Consider the following 22,288-nt stretch of genomic DNA (forward strand, 5'->3'; position numbering starts at 1 on the left):
GATTGCTCCCCGGATCGCGGCGGGCGGGCTCTGCTCTGGTTAAGTTTGAGGTGGAGAGGAATTTCCGGAAGTATGGCGAGTTCCGGACGGGGGCTGGAACCCGAAAGTGCAGCTGCATTCAGGGTGTTAAAGCGGGCGGTGGAACTAGACTCGGAGTCCCGGTACCAGCAGGCTCTGGTGTGTTACCAGGAGGGGATTGACCTGCTCATGCAGGTCCTGAGAGGTGAGCAGGAAGCCGTGGAGAGGATACCGGAGGAAAGGAACTGGATCCCGCAGTGTCTGGGGCGGAGTGAAAGCCCTTCTTGTGCACCACCGGGTAGCAGTCACAAACAGAAGGTTGATCTTCTGCAGGACAAGTGGACTGGTTTCTTTTAGATTGATGTCATCAAAAAAGACAGGGGCAGTACTCTAGATTTTGAAGAGACAGAATAAAATCTAATATATAAGCCTTGATAGGACTCAGGTTCGAAAGAAAGGTAAAAACGCATTTTTTTTATCCTTTTGTGAAGTTTGAATATGGATTGGGTAACACTCAGATGATTGACTTTGTTAGGTAGTATGTTTTTTTTCGAAAACTGCCCTTGAGTTTTAGAGATGCAGACAAGTGTCTTGGTTAGAATTTGTCATGATATCTGAATTTAGCTTTAAGGGAAAAAAAACCGGACCGAATGTGGCAGAATTCTAACACTCCTTAAATCTGTGTGATCGGTAATATGGGTGTTTGTTGCACTATTGTCTTTACTTTTCTGTTTAGACATTTTCGTTAGAAGTAAACAAAAATAAAATCACATAGCGGTAAAATACAATTCTTAATTAACAGGTGTACTGAAATTTGGTGTAAGAAATGCATAGGATTGTGGGTGGGCACAGCGAGAGTGTATCTGTTAATGTAGTTATTAAATGTTGAGAAGTATCCAAACAGCCATTAGCAACCAGTACAATCTCTGGCACATAGTAGACACCCAGTAATTCTGTATTAAACATATTTAAGTAAGACCAGTGCCTGCTTCCCACGCCCTGTAGCTTCCAGTCTAGCCTGTCTGTGCCTTTTAGCCTAAGTGCTCTAGAAGCTTATGGACAGCAGAGGGCATTCTTGAGGGTTGGGCGCTTTTCTGAGAGCTACTACTCTCAGTAGTAAAACTACTTTGGGAAGGCTTATATGATGATGATGGTGATGAAGAATAAGAAGATGATGATGATGATGGAGTAAAGTAATTATCATTTATGAGTGCTGAGCGCTAGGCACTGTCAGGGCACATCAACATCATGATCTTGTTATGTCATCTTTACAATTGCCCTATGAAGTAGGAGCTGATGTTTTTCTCATTTTACAGCATAAAATTAAGCTTTTCAGTTCCATCACAGTTAGTAGAGTCACAATCGGAAGCCAAGGCTTTAAAGACGCTGGTATACTGACTGCCAAAAAGAGAGAGGGTGTACAGTGTTGGTCAGGTGGAGCATTGCTCAAGTTCTGGTGCTGTAGGGTTGTCAGGTCAAGCACTGCTCAAGTTCTGGCGTTCTGGGAATCTGAATCAGGAGAACCATAGTTTCGCTCCAGTGTGGTCTACTGATTCTACAGAGGTTACAAAGAGATAGTGATATGTCTTACCAATTAAGATACAAATGCAAATAACTCTAGTACAGGGAATAAGTGCCAGGAGTGAGAGATAGACAATGAGGATTTAAATAGTTAAAGGTCATTTGGGGGAGGAAAGGTGGAGGTGGCTTCTGAGGAAGAAATAGAATTTCAGAAATGAGATTCAGCAAAGAGTGTTTAAATCCTGTCTGTGCTGTTTTACCAAATAAGTGGTTCACTTTGGTTCATTGTGTATTTATAGATGAAGAGTGAGAAGTAAAGTAGATTGAGGCTTCATGTGGATGACGTTGACTGGCAGGAGATTCTGACTCGTTCCATAGACAAGGAGAAACCATTTAAAGTTTTTACAAAGGAGTGATGTAATTAAAGTTGCATGTCAGGGCATGTCTCTATTAGTTCCCCAAATATTTGTATAGCATACCTCCTCTTCTTTTTCAGTTGTTTATACAAATAGTACCTTCTCTGTGAGGCCTTTCCTGACTTCTGTGTAAAATTACAACCCCATCCCAGGACTCCCTTATCCTTCTTCCTTGTTTTATTTATTCAATAGCACTTATGACAGTCTAACATACATATTTTACCAGCTTCCTTTTATTGTTGTCTTTCCTCCCATGAGTGACAGGATAATTGTGTCTGTGTTATTAACTGCTATATCCCCAGTGCTTAGAACAATGTCTGGCATGTAGTAAGTTCACAGTAAATAGTTCTTGGATAAATGAGTGGATATGGCAAGATCGTGGGGCAGATACTAACTTGAAGAGACTGAAGTAAAGCAGACCAATTGAGGAGCTTCTGCAGGAGTCAAGATGAGAGGTGAGAAGGGCCTGAAGGAACCAGAGGGTGACATCAATATTAGGAAAGGAGGGGATAGTGTGGATATTGAATTATTAGCATTAGGACATGGTTAGCTGTCGGAGTGAGGTTCCAGTGGGAATCCAAGCTGGCTGTAAGATTTTAAGCCTAGGAAACTGAGATGTGGTGTTTGAGGGATGGGTCTACAGTGTCAAATTCTGCCAGCTGATGGAGAGTGATAGTTAAAGAAGGACTGCTTTATTTACAGAGGACAGGGAAAATAGAATATAATTATAGGCAGTAGCAAAGTATCAGTGGAATTTAAGAAAAGAGATGTTCTTTTCTTATATAAATTTTTTAATGTTTTATTTATTTTTGATACAGACAGAGACAGAGCATGAGAGGGGGAGGGGCAGAGAGAGGAGGAGACACAGAACCGGAAGCAGGCTTCAGGCTCTGAGCTAGCTGTCAGCACAGAGTCTGACGCGGGGCTCGAACCCACAAACGTGAGATCTGACCTGAGCTGAAGTCAGAGGCTTAACCGACGGAGCCACCCAGGTGCCCCGAAAAGAGATGTTCTAAAAGAAGCGCAGAGTATGGTGAATGGAAAAAATTATGTAGGTGATAATGATATTAACAACATTTATTATTTCCTACATGCCAGTCTCTTTGATCGTTAATCATCTCCCTGTCTAAGGAACAATTTCTCTTTCCATGTTATAGATGAGGATACAGACAGGTTGAATAACTGGCCATGGTCACACAGCCGAAATTGGCAGAGCAAGTTTTGAACTGCAACAGTGTAATTCCATTTAACCGACTGAGCCACCCAGGTGCCTAAAACAATGTGACTCCAGATGCTTTGCCGTTAACCACTGACTCTTTGTAAAAGAGACCATAAAATGCTTAATCCTGATAAAAAGGACAGTGCAATGTTTTTGAGTTTAGAGAAATATATATAAACCTAGTAGAAGAATATGATTCTCGTATCACCTTAGGAGTGATTCCTCACAAGAGATTTATAGATTATAAATGAATATTTCAGGATTTTCTTAAGCTACTGAAGTGTAGGCATGAGAACGTAAGGATCTAAATGATACTAATCTTCAAGTAGAAGGGCTTGAAAAGGAAAGAATTCAAGAATTATATTGATATCAATAAAATGTTTGAAACAACTTGAATGTCTTGGGCAGGAGAGTAGTTGAATAAAGTGTGGTACATCCACACAATGGAGTACTATACTGCTGTAAAACAATGAGGAGGATCTGTGGAAGTGATAGAGTGATTTCCAGGATATACTGTTAGGTGAAAACTACAAAGGACAAAGAGATCTATGGTATGCTATCTTTTGTGTAAAAAAGAAGATATTCATGTGTCTCCTCATTTGTTCAAAAGAAACAAAGGAAGGATAAAAACAAACTAATGAGGTTTGTGGGGTGGGTAGGAAAGAAGTAGAAAGAAGGAAGAAATGGGAGTATGGTAGCAAGATGAGGAAGGAATAACACTTCTCTGAAGTATTCAACTGTAATACATAAGCAGGTAGGGAAGAAAATAGGCAACCTAAAGATCTTTGGAAAATAGTATTTTGACCATATTCTGTAAGGTTAAAGACACAATGAATAGTATACAAATGTTGTATTCTACTTGGTAAATTTTTTTCTCCCAGAGGTATGGGTTAGTAAGAAAGTATATGAGGCTTGAATAAGCCAGTACATATATTTTGGATAATAAAAGAAGTTACACGTAAGGGGATGAGGAGGGCTAGCATGAATGCTGTGGGATCAAAGTTATCATCATGAACTTATGGTTTTTAATTTATATACAGATGGATAGACACAAATAAATGCAGATGTTTGTCTGTGTTAGTACATGGGACGTGGGGGACTTGGGGTAAGCTTTTATTGATAATATGTATTCAAAAAAACCTTATTTTTGGGGGCCACTGGGAAAGTAACTGAACATAAACTGTAATGGGGAAGTCTGGAAGAGAAGCTGGTTTTGTGGAAGAAGGATAGGTATTGTTTCCTGTGTTTTCATTATGCTAAGATTTCAGACTTATGGTTGATTAGGACGAAACAGTTCTCAGACTCCGGTTTGACAAGTAATAAGCGACCTTTGTCATCACCTCACCAAATTTGGGATCTCCAGCAGTAAGACACAGTGTCAGAGTTCCCACTCCTAAATAAAGCTGTTTCAGATGCTTAGTGCAAAAATGGAGGTCTTGGTGATCAAGCCCAGGTTGAGACCATTTGTGTATTTGAGGATTGAGGCAAACTGTGCTAAATAGGAGAGGAAATTGTGGAAGGCTTGGGAAACTGGAAATAATGCCAGTACTAAATAGAAAAACTATTTGGAAATTTGAGAGTGTATTTTTTAATTCGTAGGCACCAAAGATGTTACAAAGAAATGTAATCTCAGAAAACAAATTTCTAGCTACATGGATAGAGCAGAAATAGTGAAGAAATACATGGATCAAGAAAAAGAAGGTAAAGAGGCTGTTTTATAGAATGTGTCCATAAGCAATTGTGACAAAGCCCATTTCATCCAATGTTTCTGGCTTTGCCTTTTGTAGCTCTTTGTGGTCTGGACCATTTATCCCTGGGAGCTGATAGGTTTATTCTGCAATTCCATTTCCCTATACATAAGCTATTCTTAACCCTTTTTGGTGGGGGAGGTGGTTTTCACCTACCTTCTTGAGAATCTGATGAAAGCTATACATACTGCAGAATTTTGCATGCTGATTTAAGGAATTCACTGCAGAGCCCCCTGGACTGCAGTTGAAATAATACTACACAGAAATAGGAAATGTAAATCCTGTATTTTATTTCTATTTCCCTTTACAAAACAACCAAAATTTAAAGTAGCTAAGGAAACTCCTGGGACTTCTTTAGGATTTTGCTGTGAATCAAAACATTTCAGGAGTGAAGTATTCCTAATTACTAGAGATGCCATAGTAGTCCTTCCCTACTTATTATTAGTTAATATACTTATGAGCATCCAGTTTACAAACATATGTCTGCGAATGGTCATTGCCACCTTTACCTGTCATACTCCTGCTTTTTTAGCCAAAGTTACTACTGTCCTCAAAAGACCAGTGCCTCCAGCCCTTAGCTGCTCTTCCTCGTATCCTTATGTAGCCCTCCCCTCCCTCTTCCTAATATTCTGTATAAACCCATACCTGAGTATCCCCTGCCCCACTGAGCTCCTCTGTTGAGTGGGAATAAAATTGTGTTTCTTTCACCCTAAGTTGAAATTCACAATGAAATTTCCTTTTAAAACATTGATGAAATAGAGTACCATCATCAGCTTTGTGGTTTGAATTCATTGGGCTACGTTAACCTGTGTGGGTAGCTTGGCTTGAAAACTGATGCATAGTTGCTAATAACATTATATCTATGGAAATATTAGGAAAAAAAATACTGGTTTTTAAACAAACTTTAAATTTGTAACTGTCACATAAATGAGGAACTACCATTAGGGGGTCATATTTTTTAAAGGTCTTTGATGACTTAATAATCATTCATTTTGAATGAACAAAAGTAATGGAACTATTTTACTGATCCTGTGGCATCTTAGTCTTGGGTTATTAAGAAGTGCTATAAATTTCTACTTAAATTACTCTGTGGTGCACCTGGGTGGCTCAGTTGGCTGTGCATCTAACTGGCTCAGATCATGATCTCGTGGCTCATGAGTTCGAGCCCCACATCAGGTCTCTGCTGTCAGCGTGGAGCTGACTTCGGTTCCTGTCTCCCTGTCTTCCCCTCTCCAGTTTCTGTTCTCTGTTCCAGTTTTCTCTGTCTCAAAAATAAAGACATAAAAAAAATTTTTTTAAATACTTTATAAGTTCTAAGAAAGCCTTCTAAATTCCATGTATTTATCTGTTTAATGCTTTAACCATTAAATCTCAGGACGTAAAAAGACTTACAGCTGAAGAGAAGGACCTCATAGCCACTGAGTTATATAGCTTCTGGTTCTACTCACAGTGACAGAATTATCAGCTGTCATTATACACATAGACTTCTCTTGAATAAACTGCCTGGTCTGTAGGATTCAGCTCAAGAACCTGTTCCAAGAAATCTCTGGACTTTCCCACTTGGCCTCCATGAAGGCAGCACTCACTTATGGAATTGTTTGCCTCATTTATTTCTGTATGTGTAGCATCTTGCGTTGTTCCTCGTATACATGTAGTAGGCATTCAGAAATGTTTGCTGAGTGGAGTTACAAATATTAACTTGTATCTGATCCTCATTAATCACTGTGTGTAAATATGTGTAAAAAAATAAATGGTCACTGGTTTTATTGAAATTTGTGTTTTTTAGATGGAAAATATCATAGGCAAATTAAAATAGAAGAGAATGCAACAGGTTTCAGTTATGAGTCACTTTTTCGAGAATACCTTAATGAAACAGTTTCAGAAGTTTGGATACAAGATCCTTATATTAGACAGGTTCATCAGGTAGGTGAAATGTACAAAAATACAATGAAATGTTATTTAAAATGTATGAGTTAATAATAAGCCATCATGATGTCTTTCAGCTGTATAATTTTCTTCGATTTTGTGAGATGCTTATAAAGGGACCATGTAAAGTAAAAACTATTCATCTTCTCACCTCTCTGGATGAAGTAGGTATCTGGAAGCATTTACTCTTTCTTCATAAGCTTTGTTCAGATGTAGTATGAGCAAGGAAAACATGGACACAGTGCTTCAGCTAGAGCTGTTTCTTTGGGAACTGTACAACAATAGGCCTAAAATACCTTCAGAAAAATGGTATATTGATTTTTCTGATTTTGTTGTATCTTGCTTTTGGCTACTTTGCTAAACTCTCCGATTCAAATAGTTTGTCAATTTAGTTTCTTGGATGTTCTAGGAAATGATCACATTGTCTGCACTATTGACAGTTTTGTCTCTTCTTTACCAATGATTATATCTCTTTTTCCTGATTTACTGTATTGGCCTTCTGTGGATCATAGCATGGTCACGAGCATCTCTATCTTGACTTTGATTTAAATAGGAGTGCTTCTAGATAAGCCAGAATTTTAGGATTAACTTGGGAAGAAAGCGCCCGCATCTGAAGAACTAAACAGCATTACTAAAATACATTTTAGGAGATAGGACAGAATTGTATTATGTACATATTAGAAAAAACCAATTATTTTGTTAAAAACAACTGCTGTTAAACTCTTCATATTTTTGTTGCTTTTTTGAGATAATAGGCATTGAAACTAGTATGGAAGCTTTCCTGTTTTATCTGTGATACACAATTGTTTAGCTTAATGATAATTTTAAAAAATTAATAACTAAACAGAAAATTGTATTTTTCCTATTAACAGACTAGTGGGAAAGAGCAGCAAAGTAGTGGCCTGCAAGAAATAAAAGAATCACTCCAGAATCATGGAGTACTGTTGGAATTAGAATATTCTTCTTCAATACATGACCGAGAAATTAGGTTAGTGTATAGCAATATTTTAATATTTATGCAGTTGAAAACCCTTTTTATTTCTTTTAATGAGTTTTATATAATTGCATATAAATATTCAATTTATTAAATTTTTAAATAAAGCACAATTTTAGTATCTTTTCACTTTTTAGGAAAAAATCTGGCTTATTATGTCCGAGTTTCATATTTCCTAATGGAATAGCGTACATGTTCTGTTTCATGTGAGAAAAGGAAGTTCTTTTCTATTCAAGTATACATACAGTATTTGGGTATTGGGATAATTTTCTGGTGATAATATTTAATATTCTGATGATTTTAGTATTTCTTATAGTTTATTAAATAATCTCGTAGGTATGACAGTATGCTGCAGTATCTACAAGGAAACTGTATATTCAGGTATTTTAGTAACATGTCACTCTGTTTAGCACAGTAGCTTTCATATATTTATAGTGACTGCACCTTTAGTTTTAATGAAAACTTAAGCACAACCTAAGTGCAAAACAGCTGAAAATGCGCTGCTGTGGTTGAAGCAGAGGTCAGGGTCTGGAACTCTTCCTACTATGTCCTCCATCTCTAGGTGGGGGATCCCCTGCAGCACACCGTAGTCTGACGCAAATACACTTAGCACAACAGGAAAGTTTTATCAGAGATCTGAAATTCAGGAGTAAGGTGTAATTTACTTGACAAACTTGTTACCAGCTAATCAAATCAACTAATGGTTTCTTTCGACATTTTATTCATTGTAGACACAGCCCATGAGTAACCCCCAGTTTGGTTCAACTCATACCACTGCGGAAAGTGATTTTCTTTGTTAGGGGGAAATTTTTCTGACCCTTATTACAATACACCTTTGATAACTGTCTGACTTAAATGTCTGGCATATAATACTGTATATTGTTTCAATAGGTTTAACAATGGATGGATGATTAAGATTGGAAGGGGACTTGATTATTTTAAGAAACCACAGGTAGGGTCTTATGAGTAAGTATGTTGCACTTTTTGTATCAATTTTAACAAATGGCTTTGTCTTTTTATTAAAAAAAAATATCTTTTCTTCTCTTCTTAGAGTCGTTTTTCCCTTGGATATTGTGATTTTGATTTAAGACCATGTCATGAAACAACAGTGGACATTTTTCATAACAAGCACACAAAAAAAATATGATGGGCAGTAACTTAATTTGCATTATATATTTATATTTTAAGTGAATATTGATTTTTGTTTTTTATTGTTTTTTTTACTTTGGACAGATCATTCCTATAATTATGTATTTAACAATAAAATTTTACATTTCTACTGATACATGGATCCACTGTTCAGTTATGTAACCAACCGTAAATATTTTTTTATAAATACTTTATTTAGTGGATTTATAGTGTTTCCAGTCATATAGTTAATTTAAGCATTTTACCAGTTTTTCTCTTATCTGACTGTTGGAGAATGAATCAGTAAACAATGAGCACCTATTAGGAAGATAAATTGGATGTTAATCTTGCCCTTGGGAATTTAGGAAAATCATGGATTAGAGGACTCTTAAAAGACAGGCGGGCTTGGGGCACCTGGGTGACTGAGTCGGTTAAGCATCTGACTTTGGCTCAGGTCATGATCTTGCCTTTCCTGAGTGTAAGCCCCACGTTGGGCTCTGTGCTGACAGCTCGTGGCTAGGGCCTGCTTCAGGTTCTGTGTCTCCCTTTCTCTCTGCCCCTCCCCAACTTATGCTTTGTCTCTCTTTCTCAAAAATAAATAAACATTGAAAAAAATTTTAAAGGGGATCCTGGGTGGCTCAGTCAGTTGAGCATCCGGCTTTGGCTCAGGTCATGATCTCACAGTTCGTGGGTTCGGGCCCTGCATCAGGCTCTGTGCTGACAGCTAGCTCAGAGCCTGGATCCTGTTTCGGATTCTGTATCTCCTTCTCTCTGACCCTCCCCTGCTCGCACTCTCTCTCTCTGTCTCCCAAAAGTAAATTAAAAAAAATTTTTTTATTAATAAAAAAAGAAAGAGGCAGATGGGCTTGTAGGTCTAATAACCAAGGAAAAAAATACTAATTTTATTACAATTAAGTGTCTGGCAGAAATTCACTAACATTCAGTTATCCAATACTACCTAACTCCATATAGGCAAATCAACCCAATTATACGGATGCATTTTGCATCATTCAACCTTGGCTGTCACATGTATAAAGTTTTGCAGCTTAGAATCAACTATTCTGGGTAAGCTCATCCATCCAGATGCCAGCTGACAAGGTTGGGGACGAAGACTAGTTTCCATGGAGATAGGCTGGGATTGGGGATAAAGGTAGAGGTGATGGGTAGTCCAGAAGCTTAAAGAATAAGCTAAGCCAGTCTATGGAGGGAAACAGAAGTACTGGTGTTGGGGAGTACACATAAAAACATCACATCTGCCCTTGATCTTAGCCAAAAGGCCAAGAAGCGATTAAACATCACATATGGAGGAGACGAAGATTACATTCAAGGTTAAATAATGTGGAGGACCAAAGCCAGGTAGAAGCCATGGGAATGTGATTGGGCAGAGTGGTCCTTGGTGGCTTGGACACCAGATTTATGTTTTACCTTTTGGAGGAGCCAGCAGTCACCTGACTGATGTGGCACAAAAGACCAAGAAGGAATTCCAGAAAAGTTCCTAATGTTTTTCTTTAATGTTTTCAGGTTCAGATGTTGATAATGCTAAACCTGAAAAGACTCAAACCAGTTTGCCAAGGTTTATTACATGGAAATTCAGGATTTCAGGACAGCACTTGGAAAAGTGTTGACCCTAGTCAGAAGTCACTTTCTGCAAAGTATCATAGCTTAGTTTGCCATTCTGTGGACATAGAGTGGGGTTTCATTCAGGTGAGAACATGTAGTAGATCTCCTTATTTTCATGTTAAATAACAATTTTTATTTCTCCTGAAGCATGTGAATCTATCATAGAGATAACCAGTAACTTCTTAGTGAAAAGCATCAGAAACTGCTCTTGCCTGATATAAGCAAAAAAGAGATTATAAAGAATAGTGGGTAGTTCAGTCCGTCACCACAAGAGCCACAGACTTGGCCTTGGAGGTTCTACAGTGAAAAAAACCACATCTAGAATGATAACACAGAACTAACCAGATGATACCACTGTTGACTCTAATGCAAGGCCTGGCCTGAGTAGACTTATTACTACTTATATCATGTAAAGCACGGGGCACTACACTGCCAGCCTCAGCACCTTTGCTACCCCCAGAAATTCAGGCTCCTGTCACTACTGCCAGAGAAGGGTTTTCACCATCCCAGGTTCTCTGTATCATGATTCATTCAGAATCTGAAGCAAGTGCATCTGATTGACAGAGCCTAAATTATGTGCCCTCACCCTACATTCAAGAGAGGCTAGGAAAAGAGTACAGTGAACATTTCCGTTTCCATGCGGGGGTGGGGGTGGGGGTGTTTGCAACTCCTGGAGTTTCCCAGGTGAAATTTCAAAACTGGGCTCCATACACTCAGCGTAAGGAGAGACTGAGAAAAGCAGCAGACCACTCCAGATTGGTAGGTGGAGTTAATAAGCAAGGGAACTTACATATGAGGCTTCTTTTGGGTGGCTGCAAGGTGAGTAATCTCCACACATGCCTGCAGAGTCTCAAGAGTTCATTGAAGCACTGATGGGATTCAAGTCACATATACAGTCCAGATGGTCTCAGTAACATATTACTCGTTCAAGGCTGAGCACTTGAGGTGGTTCCCAGCATAGGAACAGTGGGCAGAACCTATATTCCAAGGACAGGGAGGGTGTAGGGAGCTTCTGATTGCCCATATCCAGTCTGAGGGTCTACTGGCAGTCACATCCTCTTGAACTCTCCAATATCTAGGTTCTACCTCCTGCCAAGGTTTATAAAGTGGAGAATCCCCCAGACATAGTAAGGGGACTCAGATGCTAAACATTTTAAGCTTCAGATGATTTATAATAGTTCACAGTTACCATTTGTATGACTTAAGATACTATTTATATGCTGTCAACTCCTAAATCTAGAAACTAAACCAAAACTTCCTTGGAGTTGTGATCTTATATATTCATCCAGCATTTTATCTGGCATCTCAGAAGCACAAGGCATTTCAAATACAGTAAAACCTTGGACTGCGAGTAACTTGTTCTGTGGGTGTGCTTCAAGACGAGCAAACATTTCTAACAAGTTCTCACTTGGTAAACGAGTGATGTCTCGCAATACAAGTAGTACATGATGCCAAACATCACATGAAAACAACTGAGCCAGTCGGTCTCTCGCTGTGGAATGGTGGCTGATTGTCTCCTATGCTTGGGTGCTCTGTCTCAGGCCACAGTGTTTGGCAGAAATCCATGATTTTCCAAAATGTTGGGAAGTCCCCACAACTGGCACTAGTGCGTTTTACTTCCCTTCAAAACACATGGACAGTCCGTTGCTTTTCCATACAGGAGTAAGCTTAGGAATGCTTTGCCTCATTCTAGGTCAGGCTGCCTGCAGATAGAGACCTTTACCTCTGCTACCTTATTGCCAGTTACATTAAATACAGTAGATGACAAGAGTTTACTAATACTATACTGTAGTCAATATCTGTGTGAATGTGTACAATGGCAGAAAAAGGTTGAACAGATAGGTAGTAAGAAGGAGGAGATGATTATGGTGAAAAAGATTAAGGAAATCAGAAGTATGGGCAAGGTATGTGAGTGGCTGAAATTGCAAGATTTTATAAGAAGTCAACATCTGCATCTTGTCTGTAGAAGAAGAGAAGAAAAAGGCAGAGGACTCCCTCACTTCAAATGAGATTAGGGAGATATGTATAATGTGGGAGACTGCATAATTTTGTAGAAAAATCACCCAGATAAGGCTGTAACGGTACGAGCAATGAATCTGTTTAATGACAATGCAATGTCACATTTCCACAAAATCCTCAAAAAGAGGCAAGAACAAGTGTCACTGGTTAGGTTACTTGTTAAAATAGCAAGAAAGATTCCATTGAGCCAATAGATAAGAGGTTCCGTTAGTGATAGTGAAAGTCGTGCTACACAATAACCCTACTTTCTCTCGTCTCCCCCATACCTGCCACAAAGGATTTCAAAGATAAGTGCAGGTTAAATTATTTTTCTTTATATTTTGTATTTTCTTTATTTTATATTACAGTATTGTACTCATTTTTATATGAATATTTTTGGGTTGTGGAATGAAGCACCTGAGTTTCCATTATTTCTTATGGGGAAATTCACTTTGGTATATACAAGTGCTTTGGAATACAAGCATGTTTCTGGAACAAATTATGCTAGCAAACAAGGTTTTATTGTAAAGAATGCTGGGACTGAACTTTGGATACACATTCCTCCACTCCCTGTGTTTACTTCCATCCATCTAGTTGCTCAAATAAATCTAGAAGTTATTCTTGATTCCTCATTCTCCTTTATCCTCATGTGGAAACATTCAGAAAGTTTTGTGGTCTCTAGCTGCAAAACATACCTTTTTTTCTTCCGGGTAATGCCTGTTAAATTTCTCTTTTGGGGGGCGCCTGGGTGGCTCAGTCGGTGAAGTGTCTGCCCTCAGCTCAGGTCATGATCTCACAGTTAGTGGGCTCAAGCCCCACATCGGGCTCTGTGCTGACAGCTCAGAGCCTCGAGCCTGCTTCAGAGTCTGTGTCTCCCTCTCTCTCTGTCCTTTAACCTGCTCATGCTTTGTTTCTCTGTATCTCAAAAATAAATAAAACATAAAAATTTTTTTTAAATTCCCTTTTGGAACTTGAAGCCCTTAACAACTTTCACCTGATGATATCTTCACTCTTGAGAAACAAATGGTACCAGAAAATCATGAGTGCTTTATTGCACCAAAGCGAACCATATCAGGATTTTTATACCTTTCTCAGAAAATAACTTTCACATGTTGCAGCTTAAGCTTAAAAAATAGGCCCAGAGAAATCTCTTAAAAATTGTTACTTGATATTGCTGCAAAAGAACAGGAGGACCTGACCATGAAATCTGCCTCAAATGAAGAACAGCTAGACCGCCAATTATGTTTGTCCTAGGAGCCACTTGAAAAGTAAAATTCATGAGTGTGTATGGGTGCAGACCTGGGTGGCTCAGTCATTTGAGGGTTGGACTTTAGCTCAGGGCATGATATTGTAATTCAGGGGTTTGAGCCCTGCATCAGGCTTGCTGCTGTTAGTGCACAGCCCACTTTGGATCTTCTGTCCCCCCTCTTGTCCCTTCCCAGCTTGCGTGCTCTCTCTTAAAAATAAATAGAATAAAACATTAAAATTTTTTAAAAAGTAAAAGCCCCTTCACTCCCACTTTTAGAGAGCCAGTTGGAGGCAAAATCCTGTGTGTCCACTCCTGCTCCTCCCCCTCTCCAAGAAGAAAGAAAGAAAGGAAGGAAGGAAGGAAGGAAGGAAAGAAAGAAAGGGTTGAGATCTGGATCTAGTCAGTTGCATGAAGAGAACTCATAAGAGCTAAATTCACATTAATTGCTAGTCTCTAGTACTTCAGATTGTAACTGTATTTGGAGATAAAGTCTTCAAAGAGTTATAAAGCTAAAATGACATCTTTAGGGTGGGCCCTAATCCAGTAAGATTGGTGTCTTTATAAGAAGTAGAAAATTTGACACAGATATACATGCTCAGAGGAAATATAACAGCACTCCTATTGTTTTTTTTTTATTTTTTAACATTTATTTACTTTTTGAGAGAGAGAGTGCACATGCATGTGAGCAATGGAGCAGGGGAGGGGCAGAGAGAGAGACACAGACTCTGAGGTAGGCTTCAGGCTCTGAGGGGTCAGCAGAGATCCTGATGTGGGGCTTGAACTCACAAGCTGTGAGATCATGACCTGAGCCGAAGTCAGACACTTAACCAACTGAGCCACCCAGGCGCCCCTCCTACTGGTTTTAAGGGTTAATTTGCTTCAAGCTTATTCACTCCTTGCTTGCTGACCAAAATCTCTGTAGCAGTACTAACCAGGATCCCTTGAGATCCTGCAGACTGCTGACCTTGAACAAAGAAACAGACTTTCTGGAAGACGAGACATGACCACACTCAAAAACAGTCGCCACTGACCGTAGCATCCTTAGTAAGAGACATCTGGAGCCTTGATTGTTGGCACAGGGGGAGGAGTTCAGACTGCTTTGCCAGGACATGGCTTGTTGGGCTGCAGGGGCATCTTTTACTGAGAGACATCTTTGAGCCTTGCTTATTGGTAAAGCAGAAGAATCTGGAAACCTTGCAAGGACAGATGCCTAGCTGCTGAGCACCAACTTCTCTTGCACATAGTTCCCTCACCATTCTTTATGACTTCCCTTTTAAAAAAATCTCTTGCTTCCTCTGGACAGGGAAGATGGTCTTTGAGATATTAGTCTGCCATTTTCCCAGGTTGTCAACTTCCTGAATAAAGCAGCCTTTCCTTTGCCACCAACACTTGTCGCTTGAGTATTGGCTTTTGAGTGGCAAGTTTGGAACTTCTCTTTGGTAACAGAAAGGCCAGGTGAGGACACAGCAGGAAGGCAGCCATCTGTAAGCCAAGGAGAGAGGCTCCAGGAGATACCAAACCCACCAACACCTTGATCTTGGACTTCCCAGCCTCCAGGACTATGAGAAAATATATTTCTATTGTTTAAGCCACCCAATCTGTGGAATTTTGTTTGCTGCTCTAGCAAACTATATATATATATATATATCCAAAAATATACACACATATATATATATATACCCAAAAATATAGCAATATATATTGCCAAAAATATATATAGCAATATATATATTATAGATATAGCAAAATATATATACAGCAAACTATATATATAGCAAAAGTATATACTGCTTTATTGTTTCCCTTTAAAAAGAATCAAAATTAAACCTTGCCCTGAAAATGGAAGTCATCCTTAGTTTTCGAGAAATGTTTAAGACAGTGTCAGCATCTTGCCATTGCCATTGCCAGCATTACCTCTGCTGGGATTCCTACAGTAGTCTTCCAAATGGCTTTCTGCTTCCTCTCTTCCCTCATTCCAGTCCATTCTCCACAAAGCAGACAGAATAGTCTTTATAAGAATTGCAGTATCACTGCACTTAAAATCACTCTCTACTTTGGGCTATCAATCCCTGCATGATCTGGTCTCTTTTTCTCTCCAGCCTTGTCTTGGCTCCATTCTCCTCATATTCCCACACTTGTTTGCCTATACTTCCTTTGACACCATTCAAAACCTAGCTTTGGGGTGCCTGAGTGGCTCAGTTGGTTAAGTGTCCAACTCTTGATTTTGGCTCAGGTCATGATCTCAAGGTTCATGAGTTCGAGCCTCACATTATTGCCAGCACAGAGCCTTCTTGGGATTCTTTCTCCCTCTCGCTGCTCCTCCCCTGCTCACACACACACTGTATGCCGTTCTGTGTGGCAGATTATACTTACAAAAATGGTTTCAGTCAGATCTCCCAGACCCAGCAGTAATTTTTTTAAATTGTTTGAAAAAGCCTGCATGCAAGCAGGGGAGGAGCAGAAAGAGGAAGACAGAGAGAGAGAGAGAAAGAAAGAGAGAGAAAATCCCAAGCAAGCTCCATGCTGCCAGTGCAGAGCCTTGATGCAGGGCTCCAATTCACGAACCATGAGATCATGACCTGAGCTGAAATCAAGTCAGATGCTTAACTTACCAAGCAACCCAGGTGCCACCTCACCTCCTGTTTTTTTAAATGTCAGCAATTTTTAGAATGACTTTGACATTCCTCCCATGGAGAGTTGGCTGTTAGTGTTTTCTCCTTTTGAATTTGGATGTGATACTGTGTTATTTCCAAGACTGGGTCATAAAAGGAAATAGTTTCTGTTGGGCTTTCTTTCTTGTGTCACTTGTTCTGGGAATCCAGCCACCATGCTGTGAGGAAGTCCAGGCAGTCCTGATTAGGCCCAAGTGGAAAGAAATTGAAACTCTCAACTCACAGCCCCAGCTGAGCTCCCAGCCAACTGCCAGCACTAGTTTGCCAGCCATGTGAGTCAGTCATCTTGAAGTAGGTATGTCCAGCCCCTTAAGCTGTTCTAGCTAATGCCACTGGATCATATGAGTGATCCCCATCAAAGCTCAGTTCAAATTACAGAGTTGTGGATAAAATAAATGTTTTTTAAGACACTGAGATATGGAGTGGTTTGTTAGCAATAGATAACTGATAAAACTGGGAATACTCTCCTCCCCACCCCACCGTGCATGGCTGCTTTCTTCTCATTCTTCAGGTCTCCGTTTCAATGTCCTCTCTCTGATGGCTCTAGCTAGGTAGTCCCTATTATTGTCTATTATCGCTACCTGGGCTTTTGTTTGTTTTATGATTATATACTAATTTGTTTGTCTATATTTCCCATTAGACTTGAGGTTTTTAGACTCAGATCTTGACCTATTAATGGGTCATAAAATCAATTTTTAAAAGCTGAAATAAAATTGAATATAAAATATCAAATCAATAGTGTAGGATAAACCTTGCATTGTGAAACTTGTTAGGTATAGGTAATATCTGTGCTGGTACACAATATATGTTTTTACTCTAATTTTTAATAAGTTTGGAAAGTCATTACACTAAACTGTTAATTCCTGAGTCATATCTGTGTCTTTCACTCACCATGAACATCCAACAACTACAAAGTACCTGGCATATAGTAGGCACTCAAAAAACACACAGCAAATACTGTAGAAATAAGAGAAATATGTGAATGAACAGTAGAGACATGAAGTGTTGGTAGTGATTATACTCTTCAAAGAAGTTTTGCACCGAAGAGATATAGAGACAGAACAAAACTTTGAGCAGGGGTTTGGGGGAAAGAAGAGACATAAGCATGTTCATTCACTGTGGATAAGGATCCAGTAAAAATGGAGATAAATGCAATATAAAGAAGATAATTTTTTGATTGTACAAGGCCCAAACAGGTTGGAAAGGACAAATATCCAGTTAGCCCTAAGGAAAAGGAGTTGAGAATGAAGGACAATTGTTGAGAAGAAATGGGGTACTGAAGGAGCTCATTTATAAAGGCCTCTGCTGTCAAATTAGGAGTCAAGGTTTGTGAAAGAACAGTGAAGTTCTGAGCTTAAGAGGAAACATTTGGAGCACCTGGGTGGCTCAGTCGGTTAAGTGTCTGACCTCAGCTCAGGTCATGATCTTGCCATCTGTAAGTTCAAGCCCCACATCAGACTCTGTGCTGACAGCTTGGAGCCTAGACCCTGCTTCAGATTCTGTGCCTCCCTCTCTCTCTGCCTCTCCCCGACTCATGCTCTGTCTTTCCCTCTCTCAAAAACAAACATTAAAAATATATATATATACATATATATATATATATGTATATAAGAGGAAACATTTGTGATTAAGGCCTCTGAAGAATGAGGGAGTCAATGGAGAGGAATTAAACCTGACACCAATAGAAAATATAAATTGGAAACTGCAGATATGAAATTGGGTTAATCTGCATGGTTATGTGAATTTTCTTCCAGCAATGCCGTCTGGGTATTATAGAAGTAAAAAACTAGCTGTTGGAAGAAAACAAAACAAAACAATGGCCATATAGGTCAAGAGTGAAAAGCAAATGAGAATGCTGATAAGAAAGGACAGTATATGTGAAAGAATTCAGAGTCAGGTAGGAAGGGAGAGGAAGCAAGAAATTTGGAGAATTAAGGGGTTAGAGATGTTCAATGGGCTCCTTTTTAAAGGGAGAGGATGGAGAATAGGACACTTGAATAACATGGGAGTTAGAGATGCGGACTGTGGCACAGTTGAAAATCCACATATAACTTCTGACTCCCCCCAAACTTAACTAGTAGCCTGCTGACCAGAAGCCTTATTAATAACCATCAACACATATTTTGTATTATATACTGTATTCTTAAAGTAAGCTAGAAAAAATGTTATTTAAAAATCATAAGTGGGGCGGGGCACCTGGGTGGCTCAGGTGGTTAAGGTTCCGACTTCAGCTCAGGTCGTGATCTCACGGTTTGTGGGTTCGAGCCCTGCGTCAGTCTCTGTGCTAACAGCTCAGAGTCTAGGCCCTGCTTCAGATTCTGTCTCCCTCTTTCTGCCCCTCCCCTGCTCATGCTCATGCTCTGTCTCTCAAAAAAAAGTGCTAATTTTTTTTTTAATTGTAAGGGAAAGAAAACACATTTATGGCACAGTAAAAAAAAAAAAAAAAAACCAAAACTACATATAGTTAGACCCATGCATTCAAACCCATTGTTCAAGAGTCAACTGTATGATTAAGAGGAAGGATTTTAAAGTTTCAGAAGTGACAAGAAGCCTGGCTTATATTCCCTAGAGGTTAAGAAAAATAACTGATTCTGAGATAACTGTGGAATATGGTATACATCCCCATGGTGGTAACAGAGGAAGGAGTGGAAATACACATCTGTGGTAGATTTAAAAAAAAAAAAGGCAATGAAGAAAGAGATAGCATATTCTATAGGCCAGAAAATAGAAAATATGGACTAGATGATACTTCCTAATGGGGAATAGTTACTGAAAGAGACTAGGTATTTTTTAAGAGACATACAATGAAAGTGCCTAGCTGGCTCAGTCAGCAGAGCATGTGACTCTTCATCTCAAGGCTGTGAATTCAAGCTCCATGTTGGGTGTAGAGATTACTTTGGGGAGAAAAAAAAAAGACATACAAAGTACATTAAACATGTTTTTATTATCATTAAAACCATTAAGAAATTTATTTGGAATCACATTATTCCCTTAATTTTTTCACAGAGAATATTCCATTTACTGTGTAGTTCATCATCTTCAGAATATGTTCTATGTAATATATTTGTTAGCATAGTAGTTTCAATTGGGCAAAACTTACTGCCAATAAAACTTGCATTTAATTTGTCACATATTTCCAGTGGCAACCAATGATCAGGTGCTTCAATATTACAGACTTCAATTCTTCCATTCTTTATGTCTATGAATATTCTAATTTCCAAATGTGACTGTCCATCTAATACATTAAAGGAAGTGTTTATACTAAACTTGGGAGTTTTGCCATATATCCACTCCCAGGTCTGTAGTTCTTTGGCTTTATTATTTATTCCAGGAAACAATGTCTCATCCGTTGGGTTTATTAGGTGAATTTGATTATCAATTTGATGGTAAGCAGCATATTCTGCAGCAACAGCATTCATCAGTACTTCACAGGTCAGAGTGGGATCTTTTTCCAAAAGATTTTTTACTAAAGAAGGTATGCTAGCAGTGGCATTGCTCTTGATCCCTTGGTAAGGACTCTTCAGCAAAGATGACAATAAGGTCCTATTGGTACTACACAATAAAGTGCAATGGTGATAAGCGGTAGTCCGGCCAATCTTAGAAGCTGTTCCTGAGATTTTAAATTGTCCATCAAGTAAAAGGTCATATCTTTTGGTAGCCTGCACATCCAGCTGGGGTTGGATAGCATTCAGAGCTCTCACAAGTAATTTTAGATTTGCCATCCTATCATACTTTTTTTTGGTTGTGAAAAAAGTCATATTGATATTACCCATATCATGATAGACTGTTCCTCCTCCACTTCTTCTTCGAGCCAGTTTTATACTTTCTTCTCTCATCAGATTCAGGTTGCATTCCTGCCAAGGATTCTGATGTCTACCTATTACAACAGAGGGAGAATTTCTCCAAAAGAAAAGAACTGGCTTGTCCTCTAGCTTCATGTGGTCATGGATCCAGTCTTCTATAGCCAGATTTTGATAAACATCATTGGAAATGGATTGTAAAATGAGCCCACTTTTTACTGTGTTTTTAAAGCCAGCTGTTGGGGCCTTGAGGTTACAAAGTAACTGGAAGCAATTCTTCATTGAAAATGGGATCAGCATGCTTTTAAAAATGGAAGAAAAACACATTAAATGATTGAGAAAAAGAAAATTCTATCTTGATTCTTGGTTATTTAGTCCAAACTTTTTAACATACTCAGTTGCTTTGCTTGCCTTTTAGCTTTATTGTTAGTCTTTAACAACTCTACAACAGAGCACTCAAAGGAAATAAATGAAGACAAACCTCAATTTCAGTTGAAATGGAATAGGGGCATATTTTTCAAACAAAAAGTCTACAAATTCACTACGTAATGTATCTCAAAGCCAAACAAATTATTTTGAATTCATAAGTAATATATGCTCATTGAGAAAAATGAAAAAAACACATAGAAGTGAAAAGTCCAAAATGAAAGAAGCCATAATACCTCCTCCTGAGGGTAACCACAATTAACACTTCAGTGTGTACTCATTTTTTCTGTGCATGTATAAACACATTTATCCTCCTCATCCCCAAAAGGTGGAACCATACTGTTATTTCATTCAATGTTAAATCTATTTTTAAATCAGCTTTAATGTATAATATTCCATTGTGAGATATATCTGTTTACTACCTATTCTCTTAGTTTGTAATTTTAGGTTGCTTCTAGTTTTTCTGTCATCAACAATGTATTCATGAACATCTCTGTGGAAAGCACTAGTTATGTCCTTAAAATACTTCAAAAATACTTCCTCTTTGACTCTGAGATTTGATTTACGAGCACTATAATGCTCTTATTTAGATTAATATTTAATTAGGATGGACCCTCTGAGGTTAGGGGAAGATGCAATCTGAGTGTAGGGTTATATGTAAAGGCTATGAACAATTTCATTATGTTTGGGCACTTTACACATTATTTTTGTTAGTAGTGCTGATGACAACAGGCTGAAAATACTAGCTATAATAATCAAGTATTTTCACCAGTTATGGTTATAAAGAAACCATTCTATTCCAATTCTATTTCTTAGGATGCTCATGATTTTCCTTTGGGTTATAGAACTGGGATAGAATGGGTATTAAAGCCCATAACTAGGCCAAATCTTCTGTAGTTACGTGATGTCATACAAGTGCAAATAAGAGTTTCACCATTCTTGCTATATTTTGATAAATTACTCTACAGAATTTAGGCTAATTTATGCTTTCTCTGTCTAGAAAGGCCAGAAGAGGTTTAAGAAAGGGATGCTTGAACTGAGTCTCAAAATCTGATGGTGTTTACCAAATTGATGGGAGTAGCACATTCCAGGTATACGCAAAGATAAAGAATCATCTAATATTAAGACTCATTTTGGAGACTCCTTCCTCAGTGATGCAGTTACTCAGTCGGCCTTCTAGCTCCCCTAAAACCTATAGCTATGCTGTTCCGGGAAGTCCCTGAGGCCTGAATGCATTTCTTTGGTTAAACCGTTCTTGGGTCTGTTTGACTGACTTTGATATAATTCTTCATTCATGGGACAAATATTTATGGAGTGCCTACTATACCCAAGATGGTAAGGGAAGAGAGAAGAAGAGGAGACAAATTCATGTAACTCTAAAACATTTGGACTTTTTCTAAAAGCAGTTGGGAGCCTATTATTCTAGACACTTAGGACTGATTTATCAGTGAACCAAGTAAAATGATAAGGACTATATGAAAAAATAGAGCCAGGAAAGGGGGTTTGGAAATACAACTGTGAGAGGAACTAGCTGTGATTCTAAATAGGGTTTT

The 22,288-nt window shown here is 38.7% G+C and overlaps 1 protein-coding gene across 8 annotated transcripts; it reads left to right on the forward strand.

The window, feature by feature from the left end:
- The first annotated feature begins 16 nt into the window (after positions 1 to 16).
- Positions 17 to 20,663, forward strand: MITD1 (microtubule interacting and trafficking domain containing 1). 8 transcript variants are annotated; one of them, XM_029937169.1, is made up of 8 exons: positions 230 to 476; positions 2,258 to 2,410; positions 4,774 to 4,875; positions 6,709 to 6,845; positions 6,926 to 7,012; positions 7,721 to 7,836; positions 8,734 to 8,794; positions 8,894 to 9,104. In XM_029937169.1, the coding sequence occupies exons 2-8, from the start codon at positions 2,404 to 2,406 to the stop codon at positions 8,987 to 8,989; spliced, it is 606 nt and encodes a 201-aa protein (XP_029793029.1). In that variant the 5' UTR covers positions 230 to 476; positions 2,258 to 2,403; the 3' UTR covers positions 8,990 to 9,104. The 8 variants fall into 8 exon arrangements, with proteins under 8 accessions (XP_029793025.1, XP_029793026.1, XP_029793024.1 ...); XM_029937165.1 differs by lacking the exons at positions 230 to 476; positions 2,258 to 2,410; positions 8,894 to 9,104 and adding exons at positions 17 to 223; positions 20,349 to 20,663 and having other exon boundaries at positions 8,734 to 8,808; XM_029937164.1 differs by lacking the exons at positions 230 to 476; positions 2,258 to 2,410; positions 8,894 to 9,104 and adding exons at positions 18 to 223; positions 20,349 to 20,663.
- Positions 20,664 to 22,288: the final 1,625 nt, after the last annotated feature.

Source organism: Suricata suricatta, chromosome 4 (genome assembly GCF_006229205.1).
Source record: "Suricata suricatta isolate VVHF042 chromosome 4, meerkat_22Aug2017_6uvM2_HiC, whole genome shotgun sequence".
Classification (NCBI taxonomy): domain Eukaryota; kingdom Metazoa; phylum Chordata; class Mammalia; order Carnivora; family Herpestidae; genus Suricata; species Suricata suricatta.

Excerpts from the sequence above, each read along its gene's own strand:
- MITD1 (XM_029937162.1), top strand. The coding sequence starts at position 73 with ATGGCGAGTTCCGGACGGGGGCTGGAACCCGAAAGTGCAGCTGCATTC. Across the intron at positions 4,876-6,708 it reads CATGGATCAAGAAAAAGAAG|ATGGAAAATATCATAGGCAA; the intron begins GTAAAGAGGCTG and ends TGTGTTTTTTAG. Across the intron at positions 8,795-8,893 it reads ATTATTTTAAGAAACCACAG|AGTCGTTTTTCCCTTGGATA; the intron begins GTAGGGTCTTAT and ends TTCTCTTCTTAG.